At 42.9% G+C, this 20,551-nt stretch overlaps 1 protein-coding gene across 7 annotated transcripts in view; it reads left to right on the top strand.

Moving 5' to 3' along the window:
* COL19A1 (collagen type XIX alpha 1 chain) overlaps positions 1-20,551 on the top strand; it is an 859,492-nt gene that overhangs the window by 74,179 nt on the left and 764,762 nt on the right. For all 7 annotated transcript variants that reach the window (XM_066604267.1, XM_066604321.1, XM_066604301.1 and 4 more), the window contains one exon: positions 5,689-5,788. In XM_066604267.1, coding sequence (XP_066460364.1) covers positions 5,689-5,788 — 100 coding nt within the window. The remainder of the gene's footprint in view (positions 1-5,688; positions 5,789-20,551) is intronic.

Raw genomic sequence — 20,551 nt, forward strand, 5'->3', positions numbered from 1 at the left:
GACAGGCAAGCAGCATCTGTCCCCTCAGCAGTGGGCCAAGCTGTCTCTTCCCCCTCCTCCTCATGCTCCTCCCCCTCCTCCTCAACGTGCTGAGATATAGACATGAGGTTGCTCTGACTATCCAGCGACATACTGTCTTCCCCCGCCTCCGTTTCTGATTCCAAAGCGTCTGCCTTTATGCTTTGCAGGGAACTTCTCAAGAGGCATAGCAGAGGAATGGTGACGCTAATGATTGCAGCATCCCCGCTCACCATCTGGGTAGACTCCTCAAATTTTCCAAGGATCTGGCAGATGGCTGCCAACCAGGCCCACTCTTCTGTAAATAATTGAGGAGGCTGACTCCCACTGCGCCGCGCAAGTTGGAGTTGGTATTCCACTATAGCTCTATGCTGCTCATAGAGTCTGGCCAACATGTGGAGCGTAGAGTTCCACTGTGTGGGCACGTCGCACAGCAGTCGGTGCACTGGCAGATTAAACTGATGTGGCAGGGTCCGCAGGGTGGCAGCGTGCGTGTGGGATTTGCGGAAATGTGCGCAGAGCTGGCGCACCTTTCCGAGCAGGTATGACAAGTGGGGGTAGCTTTTCAGAAAGCGCTGAACCACCAAATTAAAGACATGGGCCAGGCATGGCACGTGCGTGAGGCTGCCGAGCTGCAGAGCCGCCACCAGGTTACGGCCGTTGTCACACACGACCATGCCCGATTGGAGGCTCAGGGGCGCAAGCCAGCGGTCGGTCTGCTCTGTCAGACCCTGCAGCAGTTCGTGGGCCGTGTGGCTCTTCTCTCCTAAGCTGAGTAGTTTCAGCACGGCCTGCTGACGCTTGCCCACCGCTGTGCTGCCACGCCACGTGACACCGACTGCTGGCGACGTGCTGCTGCTGCTGACACATCTTGATTGCGAGACAGAGGTTGCGTAGGAGGAGGAGGAGGGTTTAGTGGAGGAAGCATACACCCCCGCATATACCACCACCGAGCTGGGGCACGCAATTCGGGGGGTGGGCAGGACGTGAGCGGTCCCAGGCTCTGACTCTGTCCCAGCCTCCACTAAATTCACCCAATGTGCCGTCAGGGAGATATAGTGGCCCTGCCCGCCTGTGCTTGTCCACGTGTCTGTTGTTAAGTGGACCTTGGCAGTAACCGCGTTGGTGAGGGCGCATACAATGTTGCGGGAGACGTGGTCATGCAGGGCTGGGATGGCACATCGGGAAAAGTAGTGGCGACTGGGAACCGAGTAGCGCGGGGCCGCCGCCGCCATCATGCTTTTGAAAGCCTCCGTTTCCACAAGCCTATACGGCAGCATCTCTAGGCTGATCAATTTTGCAATGTGCACGTTTAACGCTTGAGCGTGCGGGTGCGTGGCATCGTACTTGCGCTCAAACTGCGACGCTAGCGACGTCTGGACGCTACGCTGAGAGACATTGCTGGATGGGGCCGAGGACAGCGGAGGTGAGGGTGTGGGTGCAGGCCAGGAGACGGTACTGCCCGTGTCCTCAGAGGGGGGTTGGATCTCAGTGGCAGGTTGGGGCACAGGGGAAGAGGCAGTGGTGCAAACCGGAGGCGGTGAACGGGCATCGTCCCACCTGGTGGGGTGGTTGGCCATCATATGCCTGCGCATGCTGGTGGTGGTGCCTCCCCAGCTGATCTTGGCGCGACAAAGGTTGCACACCACTGTTCGTCGGTCGTCAGGCGTCTCTGTGAAAAACTGCCACACCTTAGAGCACCTTGATCTCTGCAGGGTGGCATGGCGCGAGGGGGTGCTTTGGGAACCAGTTGGTGGATTATTCGGTCTGGCCCTGCCTCTACCCCTGGCCACCGCAGTGGCTCGGCCTGTGCCCACACCCTGACTTGGGCCTCCGCATCCTCGCCCGCGTCCACGTCCTATAGGCCTACCCCTACCCCTCAGCATGGTGTATTAGCAGTAGTGCAGAAACAGAATGCTGTCATTAAATGTGCCGCTTATTGGCCTGTGGTTGGAGGCTGACTTCGTTTATGGAACCCCAGGAAATTATTTGGCGCAAGCCTGCTGTAACACTTAGCTGGCTGCGTATTTATTTGGAGAAATTTTACCCCCAGCACACACGGACCCAGAACACTGAGCAGAGTGACAGGCAGGCCAAATAGATTTTTTTCAAATCCTTTTTTGCAAAAGGACCACTGCGTATATTCAATCTATAATATATGTCTTCTGGCCCTGCCTACACAATTCTGTCCCTGGAGTATTACTGCAGGGCGCAATGCTCTGCACGGCCGATATACCAAAAAAAAAATTTGCAACACTGCTAACAGCAGCCTCCACAGTACTGCACACGGTTAGATGTGGCCCTAAGAAGGACCGTTGGGGTTCTTGAAGCCTACACTAACTCCTAACACTCTCCCTGCCTAACCACCACTTCTGTCCCTGTAATATTACTGCAGGGCGCAATGCTCTGCACGGCCGATATACCAAAAAAAAAAAATTTGCAACACTGCTAACAGCAGCCTCCACACTACTGCACACGGTTAGATGTGGCCCTAAGAAGGACCGTTGGGGTTCTTGAAGCCTACACTAACTCCTAACACTCTCCCTATAGCAGCTTCGGCACCAACAGCACTGTCCCTTAGCTATGTCACAACGCATCTGAGGTGAGCCGCGGGAGGGGCCAATTTTTATACTCGGGTGACACCTGATCTCCCCAGCCACTCACTGCAGGGGGGTGGTATAGGGCTTAAACGTCGCAGGGGGAAGTTGTAATGCCTTCCCTGTCTTTCAATTGGCCAGAAAAGCGCGCTAACGTCTCAGAGAGGAAAGTGAAAGTAACCCAAACATCGCGTGGTACTCGTTACGAGTAACGAGCATCTCGAACACGTTAATACTCGAACGAGTATCAAGCTCGGACGAGTACGTTCGCTCATCTCTAGTGCTGAGCAATCTGCGGTGCTGTCATTAAAATGAATGCAGCGGTGATGACCATGCATGTTCTGTGCCCCAATCATGCAGAGACTTTTGGAACTACCCATCTTGGGATTGGTGGGTTCCCAGTTGTTAGACCTCCAATAATCATAAGGTTATCCCCTATTCTGCGAATAAAAACAAAAATTAGGGAGAGCGCCATAGCCAGAGGAAGAAAGATAATTATATGGGATTCTACTTACCAGGTGTCAGGCGGAGCAACAAAAAAGCTTTTTGCGTCCCGCCTGCACCGGGAATCCAAGTTCACCTTTTCTAAGGTTTCTTTGCTGAAGGGTCTTCTTGTTTTATCCAGGAGAGTAAATCTATGTGTATCTAATAATACTCCACCAAACTCTCCTGGAGAGCAGCAGCTTATAGAAATGCCCCAAAGTTTAAAAATAAAAACATATGGGGAATAAATAATAAATAGGAAAAAAAGAAAAAAACTTTCTTTATAGCTGCGCTACAACATTAACCCTTAGGTAGATAAGGGAATAAGCCTCTAAAAAAACCTTAGTTCAATAGAAAGCAAATATTTTTTTATTCCCCACACAACAATCAAAATACAAGTAAATCGTTAAAAGCAACGCGTTTCTGCGTCTAGCTGACGCCTTTATCAAGCTTATTAAAGGCGTCAGCTAGACGCAGAAACGCGTTGCTTTTAACGATTTACTTGTATTTTGATTGTTGTGTGGGGAATAAAAAAATATTTGCTTTCTATTGAACTAAGGTTTTTTTAGAGGCTTATTCCCTTATCTACCTAAGGGTTAATGTTGTAGCGCAGCTATAAAGAAAGTTTTTTTCTTTTTTTCCTATTCTGGGAATAGGAAATGACTTAATATTTTGGTACAGCCCCTTTCAACTGCAAACTTTTCTGATGCAGTGTGCTAAATCAAGAGCAAAAAGATATAATTCTGTTTGAATGCAGGTACAGCTAGCAGAGGTTTGGAGTTCAATGTAAGGTATAAATAATAATACGCAATTCATTAAGCTCTTAACCCCTTGAGTGGCACGCCCGGAAAATCTCCGTGGCTTGCTGCACGGACCATGCAGTTAAACCCCGGAAGGCTTCCGTGGACAGCTCCAGTGCTGAAATGTACTGAGCACTGAGATGTCCGCTGAATTTCTGGGGTTTTTACTGCATGGGGAGTAAAAGGGACTCCCTGCAGGAAGTAAATAATCCCCTCGCACAGCTGTCACAGTTGTGACAGCTGTGGGATGGGACCGCATAGCACTCCTATTGATTTCAATGGAGCCGCCGCTGCCGACAGCCCCGTTGAAGGCAATAGGAAGCTGGCTGACCCACAGTGATTTTCTGGGAAGGACTTAAAATATAAGCCCTTCCCATAAAATCATTTCTATCAAGTGTAAAGAATAAAATAAAATATATACTTACCGCTCTGTGCTGCCGGGGCTCAGGCGCGTGTCTCCGCTCAGATCCCGGTACTGTCATCATGATCTTTCAGCTGGAGAACATAATCAAACTGCCGGGAGGGGACCGCATAGCACTCCTATTGACTTCAATGCAGCCGCTCTGTGCTGCCGGGGCTCAGGCGCGTGTCTCCGCTCACGTCCCTGTACTGTCATCATGCTCCTTCTTGAATTCTATGAATAGACCGAGCGCTGCGTGTGATTGGCTGAGCGCTACGCGGTCCCATCCCGGCAGTTTGATTATGTTCTTTCAGCAGGCGGGGATTTTAAATCTCCGCCAGCTGAAAGATCATGATGACAGTACCGGGATCTGAGCGGAGACACGCGCCTGAGCCCCGGCAGCACAGAGCGGCTGCATTGAAGTCAATAGGAGACCGCCTGCGGAAAGAACATAATTACAGTGCCTGGACCCAAGCAGAGACACGCGCCTGAGCCCCGGCAGCACAGAGCGGCTGCATTGAGGTCAATAGGAGACCGCCTGCGGAAAGAACATAATTACAGTGCCTGGACCCAAGCAGAGACACGCGCCTGAGCCCCGGCAGCACAGAGCGGTAAGTCTGTATTTTATTTTATTTTCCAAAATTGTTATAATCTATTCTTTTGTTGCAAAAAAATATTGCAAAGCGATTGTTCTGTTCCTAAATAAATACTTGCGTGAGAAAATTGCATTGTTGACTTATTTAAAAAACCTGCCCTCTGAGGCACGACATGGTAACAGTAAACCTGCCACTCAAGGGGTTAAGTGTCCTCCAGTGGTGGCTGGAAGTAGACTAAATAGAATTTGATTCTATGATTATACAGGACGTTTGAAGCTCTGTATTATCAAACTACAATTGTGAAAACTTTAAAAATGCATCAAAGGACTTTTTATAGATAGAAAAAACTGGTATTCAAAGAAAATCAAGTTAAAGTATTAAAATAACGTGCCGCCTGTTTCTTTCTAAATATGTATAGTATATACTCAATGATTGATGGTGCGATTTCTATTTCTCCTTTGTTATATATAGCTTACAATCTAAAAATAATACTTTGTGTTGTTGCTTCTTTCATTACATTAATTGCAGTTGTGATTTTTGATACATTTGCATTAAGTGTCTATTAAAGATTGTTTGAGCCTTAAGATGAACAGCGTTTATGTAGTCAAGAATGTGATTATTTCTATTTTATAGAGGGTTTACAAATAGCAGATCCTTTGTCAGTACTGACTTGGGGAAAATACAGATCATTTTCTTTTTTTTTTCAAATAATTGGAAATATTTTGGGTCATGTCATTAAGTACTTTCAGGCCCAGTGCTTTATATTCCTAATGACATAATTGCTCTTTCTACAGGATATGACCTCGCTGAGCAGTTTTCTCTAAGAAAGACATCCTGTGGAGGTGAAAAGACATGTTTTAAGCTAGGAAGCACTCCTCTGATCAAAGATACACAGTAAGTAATGAACACTTATTTCTAATAAGCTTCAGGAAATTGAAAATAAGTGTTCTTAATATTTGCAATATACTTTTCAAATGTCAGAATGTCATGGGAATGCCTTCATTTTAAAACATAAAGCCATATATTGTACTGCTTGTGGATTACTATACATAGCATTGACTGTGCACACAATTACATACTGTATAAAATTATCATTAAAAAGACAAGGGAGCAGTTATCTAATACAGAATGAGGATTTATGAAGCTTAACTGTAACAATCCAACCCAGCATACCAAAAGAAGTTCACTAAAGAAGATACTTGATTATTACATTGCTCATTAATAGTTTAGGTCTTACTCTTATTCTATTAATATTGCACATTATGTCATGCCTTCAAGAAATACTGAAAAAAGGAACAATTAAGGTTTAAATAGTGTGTGGGACAACATTATTACTTGCTAACAGGGGCAGTTACACTTTTTTAGATATTGGCCTGCTCTGTATTAATCTATTTACTTCATGGTCCACACGTTTGATACCATTTTATTTCTACAATGACAACTTGAAGGTTGTTAGCTCATTGGATCACCATCTTTCCTCCACCAGATATGAATCATAGAATGTTAGAGTTGGAAGGGACCTCCAGGGTGCAGGATTCACTAAATTATCCCAGACAGATATTTGTCCAGCCTTTGCTTGAACACTTCCATTGACGAAGAACTCACCAGCAGTAAACCACATCCAGGCCAGAAGTTTGGTACCAACTTAACAAATGTGTCCTTTATTGTGGATCATCAATAGAAGGCATAACACAATCTTCACACTGTTGTCATTTGTTACAGCACACACAAACATGTGTAAATCCCATACCATCTGGGATTAACATTTTGTACCTGTCTACCATATAAACACATAGCAATGTTCATAACATCATACCCATCCAGGGTGTCAGTCTAGGGGGTGTTCTTCCCTGTCAGACTTGTAGTTATCAGCCACAGCAGCTTGGTCTCCACTGGACCTCTCACGGAATTTCTGCTCTACAGCTCCCCCTTCCTTCTTCCACCTCCAGCTGTTGGCTAACTAATTAGAGACAGAAACCCCTCTTTGCTGGAGATTTGGTCATAGAAAACTGCTCTCATGCCCTCTGTTGTCCACTCATGGCATTGCACCATCATACTACACATACACACACATAATAGAATCTAAATAGTGCAATATAATGACTACATAATGTTACTGTAAAAGAATGAATATGAATGGCTTAAGATAAAATAAATTGTCCCACAAAGTTATAACACTCAAGGTAAACTTTGCTGCCTCTATATATTAGGAAGAGATTATACAGATGGGTATATTGTTTGACTAATATCCCTAGTCATGTTTCAAGTCTTTGTTGCAGCCGTTCTGAGGCCTGCACTTTGCTTGCAGGCCAGACCAGGTTTTCGGTGTGCCCTTGCTTCTCCTAGAGCTGAGGGTAGTGGTAGTTGGAGGAGTAACGTCAGTCAGCACCTGGTGCTGAATAGCTTGGCTCCTACTTAAGCAGTGCCAGCATGATCTCCTGTGCTGGTCAATCCTTCAGTTACCTTTGGACAGCAATGGAGGAACACACCTTGGCTGAAGCTCCTAGCTAAGTTCTTTTATGCTTTGTTTGGTTTTCTGTTGTTACCTTTCTTTTGTACTAGGGCTCCCTGGCAGGGACTGGTCAGTGGCCCAGGCACGCGTGCGGGCTCGCACTTGTCAGAGCGGTCGGTCCGCCGAGTAGGCAGGGCCCCCTCCCGGGTTAGGGGACGATAGGGAGAGAATTCCCCTTAGTTTTTGTTTCCTTTTGCACAGTTGTGCCTTTTGTTTATGTTTTTGAGGTTGCACGTCCGGAGGACGCAACACTTTTTTAGTAGTCAGAAACTGACTTTCAGGGTAGTTACCTATAGGTTGTCTTGGAGAAACAATTTTCCTCCTCTTCTAGGAAAGCTCCAGTGTAATCTGCATGCTAATATAATAATAAGGCTATCATCACAGGCAAAACATGTCTAATTGGAAGCATTCAGATGGTGAGATTTCTATATCCCATTTTTTCAATTCAAGCCATATTTGTAATGGCACAGATTTTTGCTTTCCTTGATTTTATATGTAGTGATTTAATATGACGTTTGGAGCCGGTGCCTTGGTTCCTATTTTCAAATACCCTGTAGAGAAACATAGAGGTAAGTCCCCCATTAATGTCCAGGCAGTTCCCTGGAGACTATAATGTTTCATTTCCCTGTAGGGGCTAGACTGCTAAGAGTCCTGGCAGTGGGACACCCTAATGTCAGCGTATTGTTGGTGATGGTGGTGGTGGGGGCCCTACTAACAAAAAGAGTTAATTGTTGATTGTAGATTGTCCAAACTCCCAAGTAAGTAATTTGTCCCATTTTAGCAAACGCTATATAGATATTGGTGCAGACTCTTTCATCCCTAATGCCTTTTCATTACTTTTTAATTCAATATTTCTTAGGTTTTAAAGAAAAAAGCAATAATTCTCTTTCATACAAATGTTTTACAGTTGTTTTTATTGTTGTGCTTTGCTGCTAATGCCGTTTTGATATAGCACTTCTATGTGTATTCTCTTTAATATTAATCCCCATCTACACAACATGGAGCTACATTCTTCATGTATTGTCCACCCTCACTGCAGAGTGTGCTGAGATTCATTCATATGATCCTTGATAATAGCCCTTGAAGCATAAATGGAAACGGCGCATATTACAAACTCTTAGTTTAGAAACATTGTATCCTATTATGCACGTTATTTTCTAACTGTGTTTATTCTATGGATCATTCTTATAGTTTAGTAGTCAGTTATCTTAATGTCTTGGAGGATTCACACTTAAGGCCCATTTAAACCAGCAGATGATCGCTCAAAGATCGCCCAAACGACAGTTTGAGTGACAGCATCGAGCGATCATTTTGCATAAACTAATAAGCAGCTACTCAGCTACTTAATAGCAATTAAGTGTGCAAATAAAGCCTTCACTGAAAGCAGTTAAGAGGCCGAGGGCTCTTATCTGCGCTCAGATCCTTTGTTCTCCAGCGCGAAACAATGCTATCAGCACCCCCCATCCCCCTGGAGAACTTCTGGTAAGAGTGAATGACGATTTTTAGGATGTACTGAATTTAAGCATCAGCTATCAGTGCCCAAAAGCGCGCGATGGGCGCACATTTAAACGCACCAATTATCGCTAAAATGATCGCCGATTAGCGTTTTTTTAGCGATCATTGGCTGGTGTAAATGGGCCTTTAGGCCGGTCTCACACGTCTGGATTTGAATTGCAGATTCCACGATCGCCGTATTCGCAGGAAATCAGCAGTGATGTGCAGCCATTGAAAGGCATGTAATTTCAAAATGTCCTTCACACTTGTGGGTACAAATTACATATTACGTGAGCGGGAAAAAAATTGGAGCGTGCTATATTTATCCAAGGAATCTGCGACCTTAGAACCCATTGTGCTCTATGATCAGGGATATACCCACAGCCCATATGCAATTACATTACATATAGGTTGCAGGTACCTGCGTCATTGCTAAGCAGTGGCACAGGAAATACCGACAAACATGAAAAAAACTGTACTGCGCATGACCGCCTGCGTGCATACGCAGTCATACGCAATACAATTATGTGCCGTACACAGGTTCACCGGTCAGGCTCACAGGCAGAATTTGACCCAGTCGTGTGAGACTGGCCTTACAGTACAAGATTTGATAAATCTCCCCAATAATGTAAATAAAAATACATTTTAGATGTGGAAAAACAAAATAAAAATAAATGTAAAAAACAAATGATAATTTATGGAATGATTATGGAAGGGAATTAAGGTTTTGAAAATGAAGCTTCTTTTCAGATTGGCATATAGAGATAGTCCCCTACTTGCGAACATTCGAGTTATGAACTTCGCAAGATACAAACAATCTGTCCTGCACTGTATCAAGCCTATCCGGTCAGATTACAGAATGCTGTGCAGTTGCTAGGCAGCTGGAAGCCTTCTGAAAGGCCCTAGGGCTGCCTAATGCAGAACGCCTATCAAGCTATGCGCTTGATAGGCGCTCTGCATAGGCAGCCCTGGGGGCCACGATCTTATCGCGGAATTGCGTACGGGACCCCCGAATATCAGGTGCCGTCTGTTTCTTACAGCGGATACCCAGCGGCAGCAGTTCCGACAAGCCGCGCCGCTTGTCAGAACTGTTAACGCTTGAAATACCTCTGCCTATTCTGACAGCGGGATTTAAAGTGTTAACAGTTTCGACAAGTGGCACGGCTTGTCAGAACTGCTGCCGCCGGGTGTCCGCTGTAAGAAACAGCCTGCACCCGACGTTGTATGGAGCGGGATCCACCCGCGATCCCCTCCATACAACCATTTGTTCAGACATACGAACAAATGTACTTGCGAACGGGCTCCTGGAATGGAACTTGTTCGCAAATAGGGGACTATCTGTACTGTATAAAGCAAGGGCAACAACAATCAAGTTACAAATATTTCTGTCAACTCTCATACTGAGCGTACAGTATATGAATGCAGTAACCCACAATGAGCAAAATGAAAGAGATGTTTCTTCCATACATACTTTACAAGACAGCATTGATATTTGCCTGCTGTGACATAAGTAGCGCCTTTTTGTGTGCTTCTGATTCTCAGAAAATTGCACTATATTAAACTAAACTGACTAAGGTATTACACGTATAAACATTCTTTCTTTGTTTGCCTTTAGAATTGCTATTTTTAAAACTTTTCACCCGAGCCATTAGGAATCTTCAAGCAGATTGTATGTGTAATATTTTATCTTTAGAAAACCAACAGTTCGATATTTCATGGCAGGTTCCCCTCTACTGGGAGTAATAATAGCATTGGTTTGTGGAAAAATATAGATATATCTATTCTGCTACAAAGTACACATGTAATGTAATGAGCAAATGAAGGTGCTGACAAGTTAAATATCTATACTCCAATGTGTTTGTCTAAGATAGATAATGAAATATAATGAAATGTTTCTTTTGTATCACCATATTTAATCTGTGTCAAAACTATAGCAATGTTTTACAAGTCCTTATTTGAACTCTGATACAAAGGAAATGTAAGAGGAGATATAAAACTTGAAGCGCTGTGTTTATACAAGTTTCCATAAAGGTCACTTACTATGAGAATCCAAATCACATAGAGATTCCAGGCTCAGAGATTCAGTCGTACACTTTTTATTATCAGCTGTCAAATAACAGAACTTTCATTGCTATTCAGTGGTGGCTATATGTGAACTAGAGACAAAACACATAAGAGGGTAGTTTTATAATCATATCAAGTCACTTCCCAATATATATATATATATATATATCCTTTTAAAAATTCTGAGCCCTTGCTGGGAAAATCTCTGGACTGCTTGTGAAAAAATGCATTTTGTGACATGTTCATAATGATCTCACTTGACTACGGCATCTAATCTGACATAAACAGTGCTAGTTCCAGAGGTGATGTATTAATTTGACTAAGGTCTTATTTACATGGGCAGATGTAATTTCGGTCTGGGAAAAAGAGACCACTTTCACTGTGTATTTACAGGGGTTGGGCAAAAATATAAAAAAACCCAACAAAATGCAATGGGATAAAATTACATGGGATTATAAATCATTTTAATAAGACATGTAGAGACTGATTTTAATTGAGGGTAATATGACACAGATGCTGCCAGGCAGAAGTGAACATACACAACAAGGTTCCATTGGTCCTCTGTTATCAGTTGGCTTCCAAAACCACACAGAGCAGGGCAAGAGGTGAAGTAAACACAAATTTGGCAAGAAAACTGTCAGCCAAGCGGGGGTGAAAAGGGCAGCTCAGTGCTATTGATTAAAATGCTGTGCATTTTATATGGTGTTTCCATATTTTTATCTACTCCCTGTATGTATGTGCATGTTGCATGCGTTTTTGTTGCATATATTTATGTTTTACTTCATGTGCCATCCATGAAAAAGCTGTATGTGCATGGTTTTCTGGATTTTGATCAATTCCCAATCATTGTTATAAAGACTTGATTTGCAGAAATGCTACCATCCAATAGGTGGACAGGAAAAATTCCCATGTGAATATGCCCTGAATTCTTAGCCTGATGTATTAAAATGCATGTTAGTCAGCGATTGTATCATTTTCTTGGATTAACGTGTAGATAGGAAATAACTGGAAATTCTGGTACAACCCCTTTAATGAACCAGAATTCTCATCAGTTTGAATTCACAATTTTTCTATCTCTGACATTTCTAAAATATCCTTTGAGTATTAAAACTTTTAGGATTATTAAAGGGGTTCTGACACAAATAATGTTTTTATGCTTTAACAGCCATTGTTCCCTGGTCTGCCTAATGGACACAGGAAACCCACGATTTAATGGCTGCTAAAACATAAAAACATAATACTTACCTTGTCTCCTGTTGTTGTTGACATCGGGGGGGGGGGGTCATCTCCCGGCAGGCGCTGCTCTTCCTCTTCTTCCTCCACGAGCCGCGCTGCTTCGGGATCGCGCGCAGAATCTCGGAGTTCAGCCAGGATGGATGGGCTGCCCACAGCAAGCACTGCTTGTGACGTGCTTGCTGTGGGCGGCCCGTCCGTTCACCTCGGAAGTGGCTGACGGATGGAGCAGAGCAGGAAGCGGTCATTTTGACCGCTCCAGCTCTGCTTCTACAAACCACAGAAGAAGATGCCCGACGGAGGGGACATGCCTGGCGATCGGTCCTAGCCAAGCAAGGTGAGTAAAAAATTTTTTCTTTAATGTCAGAACCCCTTTAAACTGTGATCCAGTCCAGAGAAATGGATACCCATGGGTGTATCCTGCTAACTCATTTTTTCATATCTATGCAAATTCATCCTGGATTGTAGTTTGTGTTTTGTTTCTCCAATGTATATTCCTTCAGGACACCTTGTACACTGTATCATGTACACCACATTACAGGGGAAAGCATCAGTGTTTTGTAGTCCTGCTATGTGATGGGTATGAGGACTGTGTTGGTAGGATGTGGGTATGGGTCTTGCATTTTCTGCTATTACCAGCGAAAGTGCCAGTTTCTGATGGTGATGGGAAGGCACTTTTGACAAGGAGATTCCTTAGGTTTAGTGGCTGTTTGTATGAGAGGAGCGGTAAAGATGCGTTTTGACAAAACAATTTATCTTAAAAAAAAAAGAAAGCGCTAGATCATTCGAATTTGAACAATATCTTTAAGTGTAAACGTAGCCAACGATCAAGCGATGAATGATAATTTCTTCACTTATTATTAATCGCTCATTTCATACAAGAATAAAAATGATCTTTGGCTCGTTCACCAATTGTTCAGTTTAAATACCGATCGTTCAGTCATCCTCATTCACTTACACAGTGAATGACTGAACGATTTAACGAGTGAGCAAGTGAACAGTTTATTTGCGTGTATGAGGAGGCTGCATGAGCAAACCAGCAAACTCTGACATTGTTCATTCGAGCGAACGATCAATCGTTCCAACTAAAAGCACCCTAAAGGCCACAGGACGCGTGTCAGGCAAACGATGTTGACACTCGTCCCCGTGTACACTCGCTTCTGTGCTGTTATACAAGAACAGGTATCGCTGACAGCGCGGCCAGCAGGGAGGTGGGAGGGCTGGGGGAGAGCATGTTGTGAAAAGCTGTGTGTCTAACACAGCATTTTACCGCTGTGCGAACCAGCCTATCACCACGTATGGTAGCGATGTTTCACTGTGCATGACCGCATATCTCATGCACGCTGTCATGCGTAGTCTGACTTGTTTCTTTCTAAATTTCCCACTCTGTTGCTTTGCGCTGTTGTGTATAAACGCCACACTCTGTCTTTATTACTCGCCCATAGAGAACAATAGGTCTGTATCCTGCATAATATGCAGTAGGGATAGGACATGCTGCGTTCTTTTTTATGCGTATATGTAAGTGTGAATGGATCAATGAAAATCAATGTATTTTTATTAACTCCATTCACCGTGTACTAAATGTGATTAATATACCATTAAATTACACTTGTGTGAGCCTGCCCTAAACCTGATATTTTTGTAAAACTTGTTGAACTTGTGGAAGGCCAGCAGCTCATTTTCAGAGCCTGTCCAAATTATTAGCAGATCATCAATATAGCGAAACCATGGTAGTGGTAGACCAAAAAAAAAAGCATACAGATAGACTAAAATTCTTCCTCCAGTATGGGCATGAAAAGATTAGCATATTGTAATGACATATTGTATGTTTATTTATTTCTTCAGATGTATGTTGTTATATTAATCTGATGAAGAGGTCTAGGAACCTCGGAAACTTGCTTAATATAACTTTTTCTAGTTAGTCAATAAACAAACAGTATCACCACTATAATTCTTTTGTTTTTTTATGTATTTAATATCATGGATTTTTTTGGCTAACACATTACTTTTGCCCAACAACCTGTGAGTACACAGACCATGCCGCTCTATTTTTAAACCCATTCTATTTTCTAGGTCTTGTTTCCTGTATGCATACAATGTGGAGCTAAAATCTTTAATTTCCTTTAATTCATGTGTTGAATTCATAGAGTAGCTTTTGACAGGCTGTGAATAGTAGGATACAGGTTGTATACACCCATGACAGGAAATGCAGAGTATCTGATTAAGCTGACTAAGAAAAGTGTGAACGCTTTGCTTGCATCTCTAGTTACAGCATTCAGCTCAAGTTCATTTGACAGTAAGCAAGATAATAACACATTTACTGTACCACAGATCTGTCAGTCTCCCAGTTCACCAGACACCTCTTCTAGAACTGATAATTCTGTAAAAATATGAACTATCTTATGCACAGATTGATACTAAAGACATTCCGATTATAATATTCCATTCAGCAGAGTTTTTTCCTCTCTGTTTGACAAACCTAACAACATACATCTCCAAGTTCCTACCGCTGTATAATCACATGTACAGTAGCTATTCAGTTTTATATACACTTATTGTATGAGAAACAGTTTAAGGGCAATTTCACAAACAACATTTAGAATTTTTAGTATACCTATAACAAATATTCACCCTATTGAGGACAAACAGAATAAATCAAATACCAACCATGTAGACATGTACGTATCATATCCACCGCCATATCCATTTGTTGTATAAAAAGAAAGGTTTTTCATACAGTTTTTTAATGAAAGCAAGAAGTGGATTTAGCAATAAGAAAAAATACAGTCATCCTTTATAGCTTTCCATTTTTTTTAACTCCTTCCAGCTACAGCCAATTTTTACATTCCTGACCAAGCCCCATTGCTCAAATCTGACATGTGTCACTTTTTATGGCAACGAATACTTATCCAAGTAATTTCTTGAGACATTACATTTTATATTAGGGGTACATATTAGTCAATGTGTTTTGCGTTTATTCATTTATTTTAAAAAGTTTAAAATTTACTGAAAATTTAGAAAAATCCTACTTTTCAAGCTTTTAATTTTCTGCTTGTAAGACAGATGCTCATACCACACAAAATAGTTAATAAATGACATTTACCATATTTCTACCTTATGTTGGCATTATTTTGTAAACATTCTTTTATTTTTTTTTTTAACATCAAAAATAGAGATGAGCGAGCACCCAAATGCTCGAGTCCGCGTTATTCGAGTCGAGCTTTTCATAAAATTCGATTAACGAACCCCATTGACTACAATGGGAGACTCGAGCATTTTTGTATGTGGGACGCCAGGTGCCGAGCTTCTTTTTTTTTCTTCCTAGGTTCGTTTCTCTCTCTCTCTCTCTATCTGTCTCTGTCTCTCTCTTGCTCTCTCTCTCTCTCCTTTGCCTGCCAGACAAAAGAATTTGCCAATGACGCGCGCTGCGTCGCGGCAGGGAGGGGCCAAAACAGGCACATCACAGTGGGGAGGAGCCAAAAACTGGGGCGGGGTCGAACACGGCTTGATGCTCGTTCGAGTAACGAGCACCATCGAGTACGCTAATACTCGAACGAGCATCAAGCTCGGCAGAGTATGTTCGCTCAACTCTAATCAAAAACCTTAGGCCTTAGTCACACGGGCGCATCCGGGCACCGATTCGCCCATCTTCCTGCAGGATAAGATGGCCGCACTGCAGGTATAGACGATTCTCCGCACTGCCGGCAGAAAGAACACATAACCAGCTCCATTGCCAGTCATGTGTTCTTTCTTCCTGGCACTGCTTAAGGAAGACGGGTGCATTGGCACCCGTTGCGCCCATGTGACTAAGCCCTAAGGTTTTTGATTAGAGTTGAGCGAACATACTCTGCCGAGCTTGATGCTCATTCGAGTATTAGTGTACTCGATGGTGCTTGTTACTCAAGCAAGCATCAAGCTGTGTTCAACCCCACCCCAGTTTTTGGCTGTAAGCACCTAAATTTAAAGAAAATATTCAAAATTTTTAAGGGACCAAGAACACATAACCAGCTCCATTGCCGGTCATGTGTTCTTTCTTCCTGGCACTGCGTGCAGGAAGACGGGTGCATTGGCACCCGTTGCGCCCGTGTGACTAAGCCCCAAGGTTTTTGATTAGAGTTGAGCGAACATACTCTGCCAAGCTTGATGCTCGTTTGAGTATTAGTGTACTCGATTGTGCTCGTTACTCAAGCAAGCATCAAGCTGTGTTCAACCCCACCCCAGTTTTTGGCTGTAAGCACCTAAATTTAAAGAAAATATTCAAAATTTATTTTTAAGGGACCAAGAGGGACCTGTATATTAGAAACCCCCATAAGTCACCCCATTTTAAAAACTATAACCCTCTAAGTTTTCGTAGCGCCACTTACAACTTTTTAAGTATTAAAGCAAAGTGAAGGATAACCTCCCACTGGAAGCAATAAGCCTAAAATCTAACCTTTATTATATATTTTTTAACCCCTTAACGCCACAAGACATATCTGTACGTTCTGGCAGGGTAGTACTTAGCGCACCAGGATGCAGTGTTACCTCCTGAGGATAGCGCGAGATCAGAAGTGATCCCGTGCTATCCGGCAGCAGGAGCCAGCTGTCACTGATAGCCAGCCTCCCGCTGCAACTGCAGGGGTGCATCGGGACAGCGCACCCCCCCCCCCGCTGTTAACCCCTTACATGCCGTGATCTATGTAGATGGTGGCATGTAAAGGGTTCACAGAGGGAGCACGCTCCCTCTGTGACGTCATCGAACTCTCGCAATGTAATTCCGGAGTGCTAATGGGTTACCATGGCAAGAGGATGCCACATACAGGCGTCCTGAATTGCCAGTGCCTATGATCGCTATAACATGCGATAAGGCATTGCAGGACAGATCATAGGTGTTATGGTGCAAGTCCCCTCCAGGGACATAAGTGTGTAAAAAAAGATCAAAACTGTGTCAAAATAAAAAAAAAACATACAGTAATATAAAGCCAAATTATACAGGTTGCAGGATTAATTGCCTAGGGGTACCAACTAAAAGTTTTCACTTTTAACTCTTCCCAAACACTCTTTGTAGGCAGACATAAGAGTCAAAGAATAACACCAGTGCGTGAGTTGCTGACATGTAAGGGCAATCCCACACGAGTGTATGCATAAAACACTGCATGTAAATAGCAGCGTTTTGCCACTGTGTGAGCCAGCTTTTTACTGCATATGGCATTTCACAGCGATTTTGAACTGCTCATGGCAGCATATCTCACACACGTTGTCATGTGCAATGTTCCTGCCTTCTTTCTTTTAATTTCCCACTTTGTCACTTAGCAACGTTGCGTATAAATGCTGCACATATGCATTTATTACATGCCCATGGAGAATAGCACTCTATCGTGGGTAATACACAGTAAAATAGAACATTTTATTTAGAATGTATATACGCAAATGTAACATTGTATGCTAGGCTGAAAAAAGACAAATGTCCATCAAGTCCAGCCTGTTTGCCCCTCCCCGGCCCCCCATGTTGATATAGAGGAAGGCAAAAAAACTCCAATGAAGCACAAGCCAATTTACCCGACCCATATTCCTTTCCGACACCATATTGGCAGTGAGAGCAATCCCTGGATCAACACTCTTCAGAGAAGGTTCTTTCCTGACTCCAAGTCCGACAGTCAATGTGAATCGATCAGTGAAAATCAGTGTGCTTTCATTGGATCCATTCACTGCGTATTATGTGCCCATGCATCGCATGCCCAATACCATGCGTGAGAGATAGAACCTAAGTGGTATCTTATGCACCCAACGCAGGAGATAAAGCAAGGTTAATCATCTGGCTTCACTTATAGAAGAACAGGGACACCATTTCCAATGCATTTTGCCAATGTTCTTCCCCAATTGGACCTGTGTCCATTTCCCACTTATTTCTAAAGCTCAAAGAATACCGATCTTGTATAACATTTTTACTTGAGCAGCGACCAAAGGGTACATAATAGTGTCATGTGTGAGATGTGAAGAATCCATATGGTAGAGTTAGAATGCAGAAAGCAACCACTTTATCTCTCAAACAAAAATGACTACAGTCCCCACAACCTAGTGTGCCCCTTCCGTAACTGGCTCCCATCGCAGCTGTTATGGCTGCAGTTACATCTATGTTGAATGTAGAAGACACAGGGAAGCTTTCTTCATGCTTAATCAAATCATCAAATCATGAATTATGCTGCACTAACAACACAGCTGGTATTCAAATTATAAATGAAATTATGTTCAATTCTGCATCCTCCAATCCTATTCTGTTTGTGGCTTCTTACATTTTTATCTTTATCCCCATGTCTACATGTAAAAGCTTCCTTAAACTTGCTTGTCAGACACAGGTCATATTTCATCAATATTTTCTAGCTATTATTTTTAGCATTTGTGCTTTAATGATTGATTTTTTTATATTCTGTTTCAAGCCGAGTTTTAATAAAAAGAACTGGCATCTATTATGTCTCAGCACACTGCTGGGCAGCACAACTGCACAGATTCCTTTCATTTTTTTCTATTAAAAACCAGATTCCCATATCACAAGTAGACTTCACAGTTTATGCTTATTTATGCTTCTCCATTTCAGGTGCCAGAATAAACATAATGTGCTCCAGCACTTAAAATAGGTTCGATTTTAATGCAGTGCAAGCGAGCACAGACCAAGGGCCTGAAATCTCCTAAATATTCTACTAGAACTGCTTGGCTGAGTGTGCACTTGTTCCATAATCTGCCTTACATAAAACTTAGGTTCCAAGAAACTGTCAATACCAATACAAACAGCAGTCAATACTAGCATAAAGCGCTTTATAGAAGTTGTTCCAAACTAACAAATGCCACATTTAGTTCTCTGCTGCGTTATTCTAAAATGCTTGACAAGAGACTAATCACATTGAAAGCCTTTTCTATTCCTGTATTTGCTTTATGAATATGTTCTGAAATATATTGAGAGACATTTATTTTCCAAACATTTTGTGTTGATCAGAGGTCACAGAATAAGCTTTATTTATTGCAAAACAATTTGATGTAAAGTTTCACAAATTTGCCCACTTCTAACCTTCACTTATGTAGCATATGTGTTCTTTCAGAGTGAATGGCATGCTGGAACAATACCTCTTCAGTGCCACCTATTGTAAGGCAGCATTCCTGCAAGCCATTGTCAGTTTTTTCAAACAAGCCCGAAATCAATGACTGGAAATTGTAAGCCAAAGCCAGAATTACCATGCATAGACAGCTGTTTCAGGGTGTTTGCCCCTCATGAGTGTGCAGTAGGATTCTGTTGCATCGTTACCGGACATGTGGTATTCATAAACAATAGTATAAGCATAACTGTGCATAACATAACAAACAAGCATGACTGCACAACAGTAATACAAAAAGGAACTAAGGGAAAACCTTTCCCTACACACCCCTACCCTGGGAGGGAGCCCCGCCTACACGTAGGGCCAATCGATTCCACCAAGTGCAGACCCACACTCATACCTAGGCCACTAATAATTCCCTACCAGGAAGCCCTGATACAAAAGGGAACAGTAAACAGTAACCAGCAGTGGTACTTAGCTGTAGCAGCAACACCAGCAAGGTAGAGGAGCTCCAGTTGCTGTGATTCTCTGCAGCAATCCAGGAAGCAACTGAAAATTGACCAGCACTGAGGTCAATACTAGCACAGCTTAAATAGGGCAGGGCCACTCAGACAGGTGAGAACTAACATCACTCACCTGACACCATGCCCCTCCGCCCTAGGAAAGGCAGAGACACTGGTAAACCCTGGTCCAGCCTGAAAGCAAGGTCAAGACTTCAGAATGGCTGCAACAGATTCTGGCTTAGCTAGTGAAAGGCCTATAGATGTCAGTCTGGAAGGGTATCCTTTCTCAACCTAGAAGGTGTGTGAGAAGACTTATAAGGCCATCCACACTCCCCTTGAAAATATACACCTCCTATTTGAAGGCAGCATTCCTGCATGTCAATGTCAGACTTTTTAAACAAGCCTTATAATATGGTAAGGAAGAATTTGATTAGCCTGGCTCTATGGATCTGTGACTAGAGTAAGGGGGCTTTTTTTTAGCTCTCTTCACCATAACCTTGACTGCAGCAGCAAACAATATGGTTTCCCTGTTGCTACCACCCTGTAACTTTGGATTATCTTTTCTTTCAGTGTGGTCAACCCCTGGTGGTTTGAATTGCTCCTTTGCTAGATTTGACTTTTCTCAGAGAACTAAAATTTACAATAAATTAAGAAATGAAATAAACTATTTTTGTTAAATTGAAAACAGGGTCAGCTTATGTCAGATAGTGCCCTTATAATATATGCAAATAAGCCTTTTTAGTTTCCTCACACACCTTCTAGGTGTTCTCCTTAAGGAGAAATG

The sequence above is a fragment of the Eleutherodactylus coqui genome, chromosome 1, assembly GCF_035609145.1.
Source record: "Eleutherodactylus coqui strain aEleCoq1 chromosome 1, aEleCoq1.hap1, whole genome shotgun sequence".
In the NCBI taxonomy this organism is placed as follows: domain Eukaryota; kingdom Metazoa; phylum Chordata; class Amphibia; order Anura; family Eleutherodactylidae; genus Eleutherodactylus; species Eleutherodactylus coqui.